The sequence below is a fragment of the Corvus moneduloides genome, chromosome Z (assembly GCF_009650955.1).
Source record: "Corvus moneduloides isolate bCorMon1 chromosome Z, bCorMon1.pri, whole genome shotgun sequence".
In the NCBI taxonomy this organism is placed as follows: Eukaryota; Metazoa; Chordata; class Aves; order Passeriformes; family Corvidae; genus Corvus; species Corvus moneduloides.
The window spans coordinates 46,153,104-46,168,689 of record NC_045511.1 but is presented as its reverse complement, the minus strand read 5'-3'; the positions used below and the strand labels follow the sequence as shown (position 1 = coordinate 46,168,689).

Sequence of the window (15,586 nt, the reverse complement as noted above, 5' to 3'; positions counted from 1 at the left end):
AACCATAGGAACTAGAAGCTTTACCTGTGAGCATTGTCAGCAAATCTCCTGTCATCAAAAAGAATACGGTCCCTCAGGCTAACTATCTCATCATATCCAGGAAGAAATATTAAAATTGCTCCTGAAAAAGAAGCAGGCTTGCAGAGTTAAGCAGCAAATTCACTTAAAATATACATCAGTACTGTGTAGACTAGCACTTGGAAGGTTTTACTCATTTCGTATTTCCCAAAGAAGGGCAGGATTCATCAAAGGCTGAATGTACAGTAATTTACTGGGAGTGTGTGTTGATACTTACCAGTTTCACAACTATGACAGATGTTATAAAGCAAGTGCATAATGAGGTCCAGATCCACTTTTTCATCATCAAAGCTGTGATGATAAGCTGTCAACAGTTCTCTGTCCTCTGCACTAAGGTCACCACCACTTGTTCGGACTAGCGAACTTTCATCCAGATTTCCAAATCCTGCTGAAGCACTATAACAGACAAATGCACAGACCAGCATCAAGGCCGTTCATTTCAGGTTTGCATTCACCCACCAACTAAACTTAGATCAACACCAACAAGACTACTCCTTTCAAATTTTAAAGAGTAGCAGAACGGCACCTCCAAAATACTATTACTGTTCACTGTTTTAAGTGCAATCCAAGAAAGCATGAAACTTCAATTTTTAGCATTAACTTTCACTTTCTTACTCTTCACTGAAACACAACCAGAAGCAAAGTGTCAGAACTCAAAGTATAGACACTACTTGTTTACCTGTTAAAAGAAATGTATTTCCCAAACATCTTCCTCCCATAAGCAGGTACTATACAAACAGAAACTGCATTAAGAAGTGCTATAAAAATATTGCTCTCTACAAAATGGTAACAAAACTGTAACTGTAAATTAATCAAAAAACAATTCTTGAATGACCCCAATGTCAATGTTACTTCTGTAAGGTTTCTTTAATATGGCAAATAAGGTATAGATAAAAACACAACTGATTTGTTTCTAAAATAAGCATCTGAAATTAAAATGGTACATGGCAGAATCAGCATCTCTGTCGATTTATGTAAGTTACTATACTCACATCCTGCCTAGACACGTAATCATGACAGCAATGCCAACATCAAAATAATAAAAGATAATGACATGAAAGAAGTCTACACCACTCTATCTATATTTATCTTAGGATCCAGATACACCAACATAATCACTATGACACTGAATACAAACACACTATTTTTTAAAAAAAGTGTTGTTTTGTAATATACCTAGTCTCAAATAAATCCTGCTATTTAGGTCATATTTAAAGGCATAAAAAGCAAAAAACTATTCTGATTAGAAGACAAAACGCAAATTTCCCTTCAACATTTCCCTTCAACTGTTTCTGCAAAGTAGCTATAGCTTACCTGTAGGATTCTAACAGGTCAACAACCTCTGTCTGTCCAAAGCGCTTAGCCCAGTCCACAGCCATCCTGAAAGAGTTACACAGCAATCTTTTTTTAAATTTCTCACTTCAAAAGACACACAGCCCCAGACTCCGAATTAAGAATTCAACTTTTAATTTCCAGAATACAATGTGATGAACACAAATTAAAATGTTTCAACTGTCAAAACTTACTATTGCTTACAGTAGTCTGCTAAGTTAGCAATTAGTTTAAATGCTATAGAAATTTCTCTCTCATTTGTATATTGACAAATAAATCTGTTTCGGTTTGTCTGTTTGTTTTTACCAGCCATTAGATGATCTGCAGTGGATACTTGCTCCCATACTGATCAGCTGCTCTACTTGACTCAAAAAGCCTCTCCCTGAAGCAATCATTAGTGCAGTTGCACTGGTTTCACTGTGCCTATAATCAACTGAGAAGTAAAAATAAATTAATAAACAAATAAACCAGCAAACCAAACAAAAACATTCTTACTTTTTCATCTAAATATGGTACGAATGTGACTTATGTGACATTTAAAATCCAGGCCAGAGAGAATTTGTTTTCTGACTTCATCCCACCACTCAGTTCATGTGAATTTAACACTACTTTAGACACGCCATAACATCTGTTAATACTTCAAAACAAGTACAAATGAACAATAACTAAACAATTCATTAACTCTGCTATTTCCATCCACTTTTTCAAAAGGCATCAGAATTCAAACGTAACAACGTCTGAAACTGGAAATAAAGTAGGCATGGAAATTCAAGTAATTTTGTTACTGCTTTTTTCTTATATAATGAGATGATAAACTTACCACTGACATTTTCAGTTAAAATGAGATGGAACACCTGAGCAAAGGCATCAATATCTTTATGCAACCAGATGTTAGAAAGACAAGAATCCATCTCTTTTATTAACCATGGTTCAAGGCAGTTCACATCTTTTTCAGTCTGAAGAGAAAACAAGTATTGAAAGACAGATGTCTTCCAAGACTTATCTTTATTTTCATATATTACACATGAAGAAACTGAACAGTTGCTTTTCCAAGTAACAATCAGAAATCCAGCATCACAGCATATATTGCAGCTAAAGCATTTATTGTATCATATGCAAATACTTTAAGAAATGGCAGTTCAGCCATTTAATCTGAAAAAATGTTATGTACAAACCATTGTAACTGACAAGCACACTTCAGCTAGAGTAGTTCTTGATAATTAGGAAAAAATCATCTATAAAGTATGTTAATATCCTTCAAGAAATTCTACAGGAGTAGTACCTTTACAAAATAGTTTTTAAAGCAGATTTAAGCATATCTCCCAACAAAAGGAAAAACTTACCAGTTGATTAAATACTGTGTCACCACCATCACCCACCAGATAACACTCTTCAGTTGCCCTTGGGACAGATCTTGGTCTCTCAGGTTCCAGCTTACTACTGCTCTCTTGAGTAGAACACCACTCAGTAAGAGTGCTTTGCTGTTTTTCTTCTAGAATGCATACAGGATTTCCATGAAAAGTTTTACAGTCATCCTAATTATCCATTATTTTAAGTATTTAAAAAAAAGCTATATCAAGTCTTTAACAAAGTTAAAACTATTAGATCTCTTATTTAATCTAGAACATTGTTACCAGTCCAATATAAATTCCATGATTAAGGGCACCCAAAGCATACCACCGAAAACATCTGCTATAAGAACAAGGTAAGAAATATCACTTGGTCGCTTAACCCATTAAGCCTCCAACTTGCTGCATTCAAATGAGTTTCCTAACTTCTACACAATTCTCAGTCCAGACCTTCCTCCAGAAGTGAAATACCAAAGAGGAGTGATATAACTCTTGCATGTAGCAACTAATTTCTGTGTACAAGCAAAAGAAACAGTAGAAGCCATCAGGGCCTGAACTGAGCTTTTCTACCCACAGCGATCAGAGCTGAGCACCATGATAAACGTGCAGTTAGGACTGCATGTTACAGCTTTGAGGTTGGCCTTTTTTATTTTTTTTTAATACTCATTGGGATCATTACTTTCAGCTGCCAGGAAAACTTCACAAATACTGCAATCAATATACTAAAATACATAATCAATCGAAAAGCACCCCCTATATCTGGTTCAAGTGTGTTAATGCTCCTGAGCTAAATGTTAAATGCATCCATGTCTAAAGAATGCACTGAAAAATGTTAATAACAGAAACCACTTCTGTACAAGATGTACAAAATCCTGCCTTCTCAAATGGCTGCATTTTAATTTGCACCTAAAATGTCAGCATATTGTATCTTATGTTTGTATCGTTTTCATGTGGGCAAAGCCCCCAGCTGTACGTAATTCCGCTTCATAATAATTAGGGAAAATACAACATTTATCAACTGAAAGAAGAGTATAACCACTGAAAGTAAAAATATTTTTTTAAATCACAATTTATGTCAACAATGTTAAGCACAGAGTTTTAAAGATACTTGCTGTCATCTAATCATGTCTCATTTAACAATCTGACTTCAGAATTTTAAAGAGAATCATCTTATTTGTTGTTCAATCAATCAATGAGACTCATTACCAAGACATTACAATTAACAAGTTCACCAACCTTGCTGCTTCTCTTTTTTGTACTTTACCATCTCTTTGTTTGTATACCCAGTACTTCGTAAAATGTCCTCCAAAAACATCTCCTTAACTTCAAAAGGTCTTCCTTGGACTAAAAGTAGAAACAATTCATGAAGGATTAAATACTCCCTAGATTCACTTTAAGAATATTAGCTCTTAAAAACAGTTTTTATAGACAGGAAAGTGAATTAAACATGATTAGGCCCTGATTTAATGAATTCTTATATGCCTTGGGAAGTCTTGTAAGAGTATCTTCACTTGAGTTTATTTTCTTTAAGTGATTGGGCCACAAAAAAAAAAAAATTAAGGAAATGTCAGCTGCATACCTTGCTTCTTATTAACCTCTTCAATTCTATTAAGTGTTAATAGCAAGAGATGTAAGATTGACAGTTATTTACCGCAATTTTATCAAATTAGAAGAAGAAAATAGCCACTTTTGTTTAGGTGTACAAAGAAGAATTCACTGTGTCAGCCATCTGAATTACATAATATAAGAGCAATTAAAACAATTTTAGTGTAAGATCCCACAAGTAGGCTGCCATGTTTGTATTCAACTTCTTTCATGAGAAGTACATGAGGAGATGGACTTCTCTCAAAGTCCTCAATTAGCACAGCCAGTTTTGGCTTTCTTTACCAACTACTTCTCATTTTCTTTCTCTCTTAAGAGCTTACCCTGATTTCTCTTTTAACATCACGGTTTTCTAGACCTTATTTATGGACATCAAATTATTTTTTTACACAGGAAGAACTAAATACCTGTTTTTGGTTCCTTAGCAGACACTTACCACAACTAAGTTCACATCACCTAGGACTTCCTCTCCTTCAGAAAGGACAAGCTACAATGCATGTATTTTTAGAAGCCGTCATGAAGGAAGTCTTCTAACACTGATCACAAACCCGGTGTACTACAGAAACCCACAACTAAAAAATGTTGGTTTCTGTGGTCAGGATTGTGTCAGCTATACTGCTGAAGAATCAACCTTTTTCATGACATTAATAGACAAACTATCTTTTTTTTAATTCTTAAATTAACAAAATTGGAAAAAGCATCTTTTCAACTGTGATTATCCTGTGAAGTCCAGTATGTGATAACAGTATAACCACTGTAGTAAACTGAGGAGACAGTAGTCAGAATTTCCAAAATAAATCTATTGATCTAAAAGGATGAGATGCTGCAAAAAAAAGTAAACTGCAAAGCCAGACAAAAATTACAAAGAGGTTTTTCTTCTCCAAAAAAAATTGCCCAATATTAAAATCATGTGTAGCTTTCAGATTCCTGCCCCCAACAAGCTGCAAGCCTTATTTTCCTAGGCAACAATTCAAAACTGAAAACCAGAAATGAACACTTTTATGTGTGAATAAGAAAAAATAACTTTCTTGCGAACATCCCCTAAAATTAACCCATGATTCATAGAGAAAATTCTACATGAAGCAAAAAAATCATATGATTGAAACATAAATCCCAATTTGCCTAGGACTGTATTTCTGAAATTAACAGATAGAGTTATCTGAGTTTTATCCAGCAACTAATAGCAATCTCTGAAGCCAGAATTAGAATCTACTGGAATATACTAATAGGTATCACATTCTTGTAAATCCCAGGGTCTGTGGCACTATGCAGACCAGCACTTTAAGAACCTTTTCCTCCTTCTTGGATTGAACATCCCTGCACTTACAGAACATCCACTGATAAAAACACCTCTCTCTGAGGCAGATGCAAACAGTTAAGAAACAACAAACATAAGTAAACAAAGAACAACCAGTGCTGTAACTGTCAGTGTATTTATCATGTGCCTTTATTCAGAATGGTTTGGTATAGTTAAGATCCGGGCAGGTATACTGAGATTTAAGAGTTCACTTAAATCTAGTCAAGAGTTTACTTACTATGTATTACTGGGCAACATCCAAAATACCTAATAAAGAGATCTGCATCTAGAGCAGCACTAGAAATAATTAGTTTTAAATTAGCGTGGCTTTGCAGTACATCTCTCAGTTTTATTAGCAAGAAGTCACTGAACCTATCCCTCTCATGTACTTCATCCTGTAAGAAAGGAAAGAAAACCAAAAAGAAAAAGAACAGATAAACACCACAGATTCAAGATTGTAACTTTTCACAAATATGAATTTTCTAAAAACTAAAATATGTAATTTGGTGGTACATTATAGAGGTATTAAAATGTTTAAGTTTAGCTTAAGAAGGATTTTTTAAAAAACTATCCAAAAGTAAAAAAAAATACTTCAAAAAGTTTTATAAAGACATCAGAGACATAAAGTGTCATAAAGACACTGTAATGCACAACCCACACAGACCTTAATTTCAGAGATCAAAATGAGTATCTGTAACTTCTCTAATTCTTGCACTTGAATCTCATTTTCAAGACAATGCCGCAAACTGCAAATCCTACAGATCTTATTTCAATAAAATCTCCTTTTACAACTGATGAGCATTAAAATAACCACATAATGAGAGAAAAAGATTTCTTAAATCCATTAAATCATGCACAAAGCTTATCATTAAGACATGAATGATTAAACATCTTTATCTATCTTCTGTTTAGTTTTATATTCTGAATGTATGAATCAAGAACTGAAACACGAGATTTGCAGGCTGAAGTCAAGAATGCACAAACTGTTCTTGCGCTTTTTTCCTCCTTGGTAAACAGACAGGCACCTAAAATGACCACGTTTTTTCTGTTTTCAGCAGTGAAGAGCTTGCAGTAAACATTCTGGTTCCACTGACTTATCAAACTCCACAACAGGAAATTCACATAATCATACATGAAAACAAATAATTTGTTAGAAATTAGACTGCATTTTGTCTTGAACACATTGTGAAAACAAAAGGGACTACAAACTTGGTACTGCAAAATCAAGTACATGAAAACAAGCAATTCTGACACACTCACATTGAACCATATCTATGTAAGCCTTCCTAAGGCTTTTCTGTTGAGGAAATTCAGAAAAATTCAGACCTCTGCCCTCCACAATCACATCACAATTCCAAAATTAATTATTGGCATGAACCTAAAATAAGATGCTTTTACAAGAAAAAAAAACCAAGAAACCCCAGAAAAATATGCAAACTACAATAAAAAAAAAGAGTAAACTCTTTAGAGTTAATTCAGATTCTAACTTAACAAAAACACCTTAAATGTTCATCAAATTAATACAGAAAACTAGGATCTTATCTTCCAATTTAGAAACAATACACACTGCTCCCTCACACAAAATACAAGATCCTTACCACAATAACATGTGTCACAGTAGATAGGGTGCTGTCTCCTGCCATCAGCGTGCGAAGCAGTATGCCATTAGTGCAAAAGGTTACCAGTGTCTTTGGAGAAACCCTAGTGAACAGTTCACAAAGATGCTTCAGCTTTTTTCACCATTTAAATGCTGCCAGCTCTCCACTATTTACTGAAAATTAAAGATTGAACAGCTCCTCACCAGAAGTGGAATCACAGTTCTGTCACCAAAGAGCTCATGCATACTATTTGTTTATAAACTATGCCTGTTTCCTAAGAGTTCCTAAGGATTCTTAGTGCTAATGCTCCAAAACTTCTGACAAGGGATTAATTAATAAGGTGAGATTCATTTTTTTCTAAATTAATAAGGAAGTGAAACAGAATTTTGAGAACCTCACCGTGTTGTATTAATTTACTGGAAAATTCAGTGCGGACTGCCTCGAAAAAACAGGTTTCAATTCTTCAGAACATCCTCAGATATAGTCTTTGTATTTGTCTACATGTGGAAGGCTGACCTTGGCTGAATGCCAGGCACCCACCCAGGCTGCTCTATCCCTCTCCCCCTCAGCTGGACAGGGGAGAAGTAACACAACAAAAGGCTCATGGGTCAAGGTACGGTCGGGTATGTCCCGACGTATCACTTATCAGTTACCATCACCACGGGCAAAACCGACTTGACTCGTGCAATTTAGTTTAGTGTACTACAAATTAAATCCAAGCAGGATGATGAGAGACAGAATCAAATGTTACAACGCCTTCCCCCACCCCGCCCTTCTTAATTGGCTTAACTTCCAATTTTCTCTAATTCCTACCCCTCAGTGCACAGGGGGACAGGGAATGGGGGCTGTGGTCACTTCACCACATCCCGTCTCTGCTGCTCCTTCCTCCTCAGGTGGTGGATTTCTCACACTCTTCACAAATGGCTTCAGTGTAGGTCCCTCGCATGTGGTGCAGTCCTGCAGGAACAGACTGCTCCAGCACGGGACCCCCCACGGGTCCACAAGTCCCACCAGCAAAAATGCTCCAGTGAAAACTCCACTCTGCGTGGGGCGACAGGTCCTGTCAAGAGCCTGTTCCAGCACAGGCTTCCCACAGGGTCACAGCCTCCTTTGGGCAACCACCTGCTCCGGTACTGGGGTCCTCCACAGGCTGCAGGTGGATATGTGCTCCACTGTGGATGTCCATGGGCTGCAGGGGCACATCCTGCCTCACCACAATCTGCACCACAGGCTGCAGGGGAATCTCTGCTCTGGCTTCTGGAGCATCTCCTTCTTCCTCCTCTACACTGACATTGGTGTTTGCAGAACTGTCCCGCTCACATATTCTCACTCCTCTCCTTGTACTGCTGCGCAGAATTTTTGTTCTTCTCAAATGTTATTCCAGAGTCATGCCCACCGCTGCCAATGGGCTCAGCCTCGGGTAGAGGCAGTTCTCTCTTACAGCCAGCTGGCAGAGGCTTTATCAGATATGTGGGAAGCTTCTTCTCACAAAAAACACCCCTCTCACTACCAAAACCTTGCCACACAAACCCAATACACTATACTTGACTGAATCACAAAGAAATCAGCTGAACCTTTTCAAATGCTTTGACTTTTCAATAATCTAAAATTTTTTAAAAGTATCTACGACCTGTGGCAGTGCTAGCTGTGCAAGCAAAAACAGGAACTGCCTCTACTTCCTCCAACATTGCCACTTTAAGTACTAAAAACGTCTAGAAAAAATGTAGAGTACTATACAAAGGAACACACACACGTGTGTGCATTTCTTTTCAAGTTTGGAATTTTTTCTGCATTTCAAAAATACTCTTACACATTGAATTCAAGGAATGCATACCAGATGGAAGTGCTTTACTTTTTTAATCTCTACTCCCCTCTCTTTTTCAGCAGCCTTCTAGAAATCACCACTACTGTCTAATGAACACTAAAAGATCGGTTTCTGTGTTACTACAAACACTTCCATTTAACACTTTTGCCAAAAACAGAAACATTGCCATCTCTCCGTTTCACACTTTCTCAAGCGAACTTTTTGATTCTTCTGCACTGCTTCCAGTAATTCTTCCATCTAACCTATATTTTTCCTTCATTCAGCATAATCCTTCCACACACGAATCATCCACCTTATCAGCAATTCATCTTTACTTGCTCTTTTAATCCATTAATAACCTTGTAACCTTTGGTATGCATATTAAAATTCTTTAACTTGGCTTTGATATTCAAGTGAATTCATTTTCATTAGAAATATATTATCTTCACCCATATAAGCAACATAACCAGCCATATCTTTTGCCATCTTCTCAAGTGTATCCCAACTGCCACCCGTTCCTGAAAATCTCACTCTTTACACAATTCAAGGAGTTTAGAAACCACACACAATCTTCACACTTTCATCCATCCCTGCTCTGCTTTAGGAACAAATTCCTCAGGTCATCTAGAATTCCTGCTTCTGCTTTAAACATAAAAGCTGAAACAGAGTAAATTTAACCCAAAGTAGATTGTTAATGCTCAACATCATCATTCACTTTCCAATTTTGTTGTTTTCCCTTTAATGCCCTATCAACTCTCACTATACAGATTTTGTTACAGCATGCTAGCCTTCCTACCTATTTTCAAAGCTTGCAGAAATTTTGGATTTACATGTGTTAAAAGTAGAGAGGACAAGGATATCCACAGACATACTCCCTAGAAGAAATCAGGAGAAAGCACTTGCAGTTCAGTTCTACAGAACAACTCACTGTATGAAACTGCAAAATACAGGAGAAAAAACGTCCTTTTCAACTCTTAAACATTCATTATCAAAAATAACACATCCTACCTATATGCACTGGTATTTTACTGGGCTGCATCCCAAATACACTGTAGTTTAAATTTTCGCATGACTAAAGACACTGACACCAGATCAACTGACTTTAGAAGAAATGTCATCAGTACCTGCTTTCTAAACGGATCTGATAACCAACCGTCTGGCCAATCTTTTCTCTTCTTTCTGCTGCCACTCTTTCAGCCACAGCAAGTGCTGCCAAACGTCTCGGCTGAGTGCAAAATATACGGCAGGGAGTTCCATTTCTGTGACAGTCATCAAGAATGAACTGGGGGATCTGTAAAGAAGTGGTTTAAATTTACTTTTTCATTTGATAAACTCGTAATTTTTATCACAGTGAAACAATTTAACTGCACCTCACTATCACACCGGTTGCAAAATGACTCACAATAGGATTATCATTGCAAATGTACCTGAAGTGGCAAAAAGGCCACAAAAATCAATTTCTGCTATAAAGTTTGATCTGTTTCAAACAAAACACAACAACAAAAACAAAACTAAAAAGTCCCGACTAACCAACTAACCAAAAAAAGTTGAAGCTTCTCTCTCCTGCTTCAAGGAAATCTATTAAAAAAACCCTTTAGCTAATCTTTGATTTTAACACAATAATACTCTAGATATTATGAGCAGAACTAGCTTTAGAAGGAAAAAGGGTATACAAAACTATAGCTACTTTCCCTTCAATATTCTATGATTATTTTAGTGAAAAACTGATATCCATCAGAAAATTGTGCAGAACCATTTATGCTTTTAATATGTATCTGCTAACTTAGCATTGCAAAAGCAAAAAAGTTAACTGGAACACAAGACTTTGAACCACATAGGAAAACAAAAGCCTTAAAACTAGAATAAAAAAATTCCTTATTACAGAAATATTACAGATTTGGCATCAGTTTGGTATAAATACTGTTATGTTTTTTATTTCATTAAAGAAACATACTTGAGTAGTTTTTCCTGATCCAGTCTCTCCTACAATCAAAACAACTTTATGGCCCTTTATTATTTTGACAATTTCTTCCTGTTTTTCAAAAACTGGTAGTGATTGCCTGAAGGAATCAAACTCTGATTCCCCTCTTTTCACAGGAACCTGGGGGATACCATCGCTAAGTCGTCCGCTTGTCTTGTTCACTTCTTTGTTTTCTGTGAAGAGAAGTCAATAAATTACAAAGGAAGGTCATTAAAGCACTGCTTAAAACTGTACTTAGAAATGAACACTCCTGATTTTATTAGCGTCCCTGTTGATGGAGCGAGAACCTATGACATACTTAAAAGTCATTTTCATGGTAACTGATCCTGTTATGGTGCTTGAAATAAATATAGTTCAAAGGATTTTTTACTTTCATAGAAATTTTGAACACAACTGAACTATTCCAGCGTATTGCTCGAGTCTAAAAAAAGGCATGAAGAGCTTAAAGAGAAATAGAAACTAAACCCAAGAAAAAAAAGCCCGGGCACATTTTCTTGGCCTTTGTATCTGCTTCCACATTGCCATCTCAAGAGTCTGCCTACAAAAATCCACCATAAGCATTTCCAAATTCACAAGCATGTTTTCCAACAAAAAGTCAGCTTTACTGTGATTCATATGCCTTCTTTCACATCCTCATTAGTCTTTTAAGACCTCATTTCAGTCAGTCAGACAAAACCTAATAGTCTTGTCCCTAAAACTTGTCTTAAGGTGTACTAACTGAAACACAATGTATCGAGAGTCCTGGAGCCACACAGCAGAGTGGTGTACCAGAAAGCAATGCATAGGTAGCTAAAAAACCTGAAGTCTTCTGTGGAGGCTACTTCAACATCAGTATTGTAAATGCTACTCTATAATTCCTCAATAATTATTTTCCAGAAGAATGAGAAGCTCACTGTAAACTCAATTTTAATGCAATTATATAGGCATAATGCAATTATTTAATGCAATTAACAGATTCACATATTAAACTACAAACACTGTTTTACCAAGACAAACACAGACTAAAAGACAAAAGGAGCTAAAGCCCATTGTGGAGAAGTCAAGAAAGATAAATTTTACACTATTCATTAATTTATACCCTACATCCCTAAGAAATTGCTTTTTTGGTACTTCTATTACAGTTTCCCTCTGTTCACTAAACAATCCTATTAAACAAATGAAACAACGGAAAAAGAAAACTAGCAAAGGATGCACTTAAAGCACAAACATAATGATCAGAAATATCCATCAAAACAAGGCATCCTGCTATGTTTTCTGTTCACTACAGCCAGCTTTGTACACAGAAACACAAGAGAACTTTCACAGCCATAACTGTTAAAGCAACACCCACGTTAAAAGCATTGTTTTAAAAACCCATCTTATATCGGTTTGTCTTCCAGAGAACTTTACATACTCTAGAAATCGAGACTTTTACGTAATATCCTTAGTTTACTTAATAGCTCTTAGAGACTGAATCTATTTTAGAAGATGACAAAACAAAACATGAATTCCTTATTTTATCAAGAACATGGATTTCTAAAGGCACAACAGCCACTCTCATTTTCTCTTAAGGGTGTTCTTACACAGAGCGATGGTAACACTTGTCTCTTCAATCTTACGCCCCGGAACTTGCAGGAATCCACATTTCACAATTGTATTAAAAAAAAAATCTGGCTGAAATTGGCTCAAAGAATCAAAATTAACTTGGTACAAGGGAGACATTGCAATGTGGGTGACATGACTGCCTGAGCACCTCATGACACCAATTTTAAAAGACCCTATATTAACAATCAAGAGTCAAGAAAATTAATAGGTTTGATTGAAAAGAAGGGTGTCAGGACAGAAGAGGAGACAGAACATAGCGGGGTTTGTTTTGTAGCTGGGTTGTGGGTTGTTTTTTCAAGTCCTGTTGACTTTTCAAGTCCATATCACAAGACACACTGAACATACCAGATTCAACAGCATAGGCATTTCCTCGTTCTGTCTTGGGCAGAAGTTCTGTTCGTTCTTTATTTGTGACAGGAAAATTCCGAATTAAAGTATGAACAGCGTGTTTTGTACCAGGAGTTAAGGCACAAGTCATTACTGCACGTTTTAGTTCTGATCCATCCTTTTTTCTTACAGTTAGGTATCGATTTGTTCCTTTTCTGGGAGAAAGAAAAAAAAAAGGCATGTTAGGAATAAGCAAACTAGTTGCCTCTGTGTAATGGTCTTTGACAATAATTCTTTCAATTCAGCTTATTTTCAAATAAAATGTCATAACTGGAATCTTCCAAATAATGTCCTAAGTAGCATAATGCAACATTCACAACAGTCATCATCAAAAGCACCCACTTTTCATAGGGGGTAGTGCAGAACATGTCACTGAAGACATTGGATGACTGTGCCCAGGTTATCACTGCATTCATCTCCCAAAATACAGCCAGCTCTACCAATCATCTTACCAATCAATACTGAGTTATGACACCAAACTGACTTCTAGACTAACTTGAAACTTTTAGAAGTTAAAAATCAACAAATCGGCAGAATAGACAAAAAAGCTCCCTGCTAGTAACACTCCAAGCCTTAACAAAACCCAGTAAAATGTATCAGATCTCAGGATGTTCATTATCAAAGATTTATTATGTAGAAATTGAGCCAAAACGCTTAACCATAACACTGCACTACTTCTCAAGACTGAACTCTGACACGAAAGTGACGAAGAATTGTTGTAAATATATTTGAAATGGAACGAACTTGTGCCTGGGCTACAACCGACATATCAACCCTTTCAAAATTACTTCTCAGGGTAAGAACAAAAGGTCACACTAAGAGCCAGTGGCCTGTCCCTGGCAGGGATGGAAGACTGGTGCAGGAGCGCAGGTGCTGGCAGGGGCAGCCTCTGTGGGGAGAGTCACAGCCACCTCCAGTAGCCCCAGGCTCTGTCCTCTTTACATCCTCATTCCAAGTATTTATATACACTGTTGAGACCCCCTTGAACCTTGTCTTCTCCAGGCTGAACAGTCCTAGCACTCTGGCCCTTTCTGCACAGAGGAGATGCTCCATCCCCTTCATCGGTTTGCTGGTCCTCCACTGAACTCTCTCCAGTCTAGGTCTCTGTCCTCCTGGTGAGGACTCCAGGAGGTGTTGCGTACAACTCCGGGTGTTGTATGTGCCCAGCACTGGACAGACACAACACTCTCAGTGCAGCCTAATCAGTGCTGAGTAGAGGCGAAGGATGATCTACCTCTGCCTGCTGGCAACACTCGAACCCTCTCCTATGCTTCCCAACAGAAGCATTCTTTTGAACGTGCTAATCTAAGTTACACTTTAGCTGTCAATGTAGGAGATTCTATGCAAAACCTCTGAACACACATTAGTGCAATGAAAAAAGAAAAAAGGACAGATCTTCATGAGGAGTCTTTTCTATGCACATGAAATTCACAAAACTGCATCGCAAACTAGCACGTCGCAAGTTTTTTTACTCAGACATCAAGCAAAGCACAGAGATGCTTATTCTCGTATCTACTTTTTAAAGTTTCTTCTCTAGTACCATTCCCTGCAACAGTGCAGGATAAGCTAAAACAAAAAATACAGGTCGTTTTAACACTGATAATGAAATCCTACAAATTTGCACCAAAAAGAGAAAATAATACACAAAAATGAGAGTCAAACTTACCCTTTACTTTTAGATATAAGTCCAAGTGAATGACAGAGCCGGTGAACAAACGCTCTTTCCGTTCTAGTGAAAGAAGATGGAAATTCCATTTCTGGAAAGATAATTTAAAAAATAAAAACCCCAGCATAAAAACTCAACAGGCAGTACCCCTGACGTATGACCTCGATGCTGCGAGTTTATCAGTCCCCAGACCCACCCCGCTTCCCGTGCACACCGGGACTGGCGGCAGCGCGGTTCCCTCGCACCCGTACGAGACACGGCCCCCCAGAGGCGAGATGCTCCTGCCCGAAGAGCCCGCGGGCCCCGCTGCCCGGCCCTCTCCGCGCGGGCTGCCCCACGCACCCCTGTCTTCGCCATAGCGGAACCGCTCCAGAGCGAGGTTCACCGCGATCTCCACCTCCTCGTCCACGCGGATATCCCTCAGACCTCTGCCGCCTCGGCCGCGGCCCGGCGCGGGCGGGGCGCCCGAGCCCGCCGTGCCCCCGCCGGACTGCCGCGGCGGGACGTTCCTGGGCCGCGACATGGCTCCGCGGCACACCGGGGGCTCCGCGACAGGCGGGGGACAGCAGCAGCGGCCCCCGGGGCAGCAGCGCCGCCGACGCAGCAGAGGCGCCGGGCCGGCGCGGAGCCTTGACGTCCTGCCCAGCTCCGGGCGGCAGCGGGCGGAGCTGATACCGGCGCTGCGGCTACGGGAGGCGGAGCCGCCAGGCAAGCGGAAGGAAGCGCCTCGGGTGTGTTTGTCCCCGGTAGAGTGTTACGGTGTGTGTCGGGGCAGTGGTGTTGCGCAATAGTGTCATAGTCGGCCGTGAGTGAAGAAGTAGCGCTGATACCTGCCAGGTCACGAATCATGCTGTTTAATTGAATGACGTTCAGTGTAGGTGGTAATATCATCGCAGTCTTCAGCCTTG

At 38.5% G+C, this 15,586-nt stretch overlaps 1 protein-coding gene across 1 annotated transcript in view; it reads right to left on the bottom strand.

Annotated features, from left to right (window-relative positions):
- Positions 1-15,326, bottom strand: part of YTHDC2 (YTH domain containing 2) — a 32,660-nt gene extending 17,334 nt beyond the window's left edge. Inside the window, exons 1-14 of the mRNA XM_032095652.1 lie at positions 15,021-15,326; positions 14,679-14,769; positions 12,971-13,167; positions 11,015-11,214; positions 10,185-10,351; positions 7,257-7,359; positions 5,897-6,053; positions 3,996-4,103; positions 2,754-2,902; positions 2,231-2,366; positions 1,717-1,843; positions 1,393-1,458; positions 296-474; positions 25-121 (exon numbers count right to left, since the gene is read on the bottom strand). Of these exons, the coding sequence (XP_031951543.1) occupies positions 25-121; positions 296-474; positions 1,393-1,458; positions 1,717-1,843; positions 2,231-2,366; positions 2,754-2,902; positions 3,996-4,103; positions 5,897-6,053; positions 7,257-7,359; positions 10,185-10,351; positions 11,015-11,214; positions 12,971-13,167; positions 14,679-14,769; positions 15,021-15,201 (1,958 nt within the window). The 5' untranslated portion in view covers positions 15,202-15,326. The remainder of the gene's footprint in view (positions 1-24; positions 122-295; positions 475-1,392; positions 1,459-1,716; positions 1,844-2,230; positions 2,367-2,753; positions 2,903-3,995; positions 4,104-5,896; positions 6,054-7,256; positions 7,360-10,184; positions 10,352-11,014; positions 11,215-12,970; positions 13,168-14,678; positions 14,770-15,020) is intronic.
- Between the last annotated feature and the right edge of the window lie 260 nt (positions 15,327-15,586).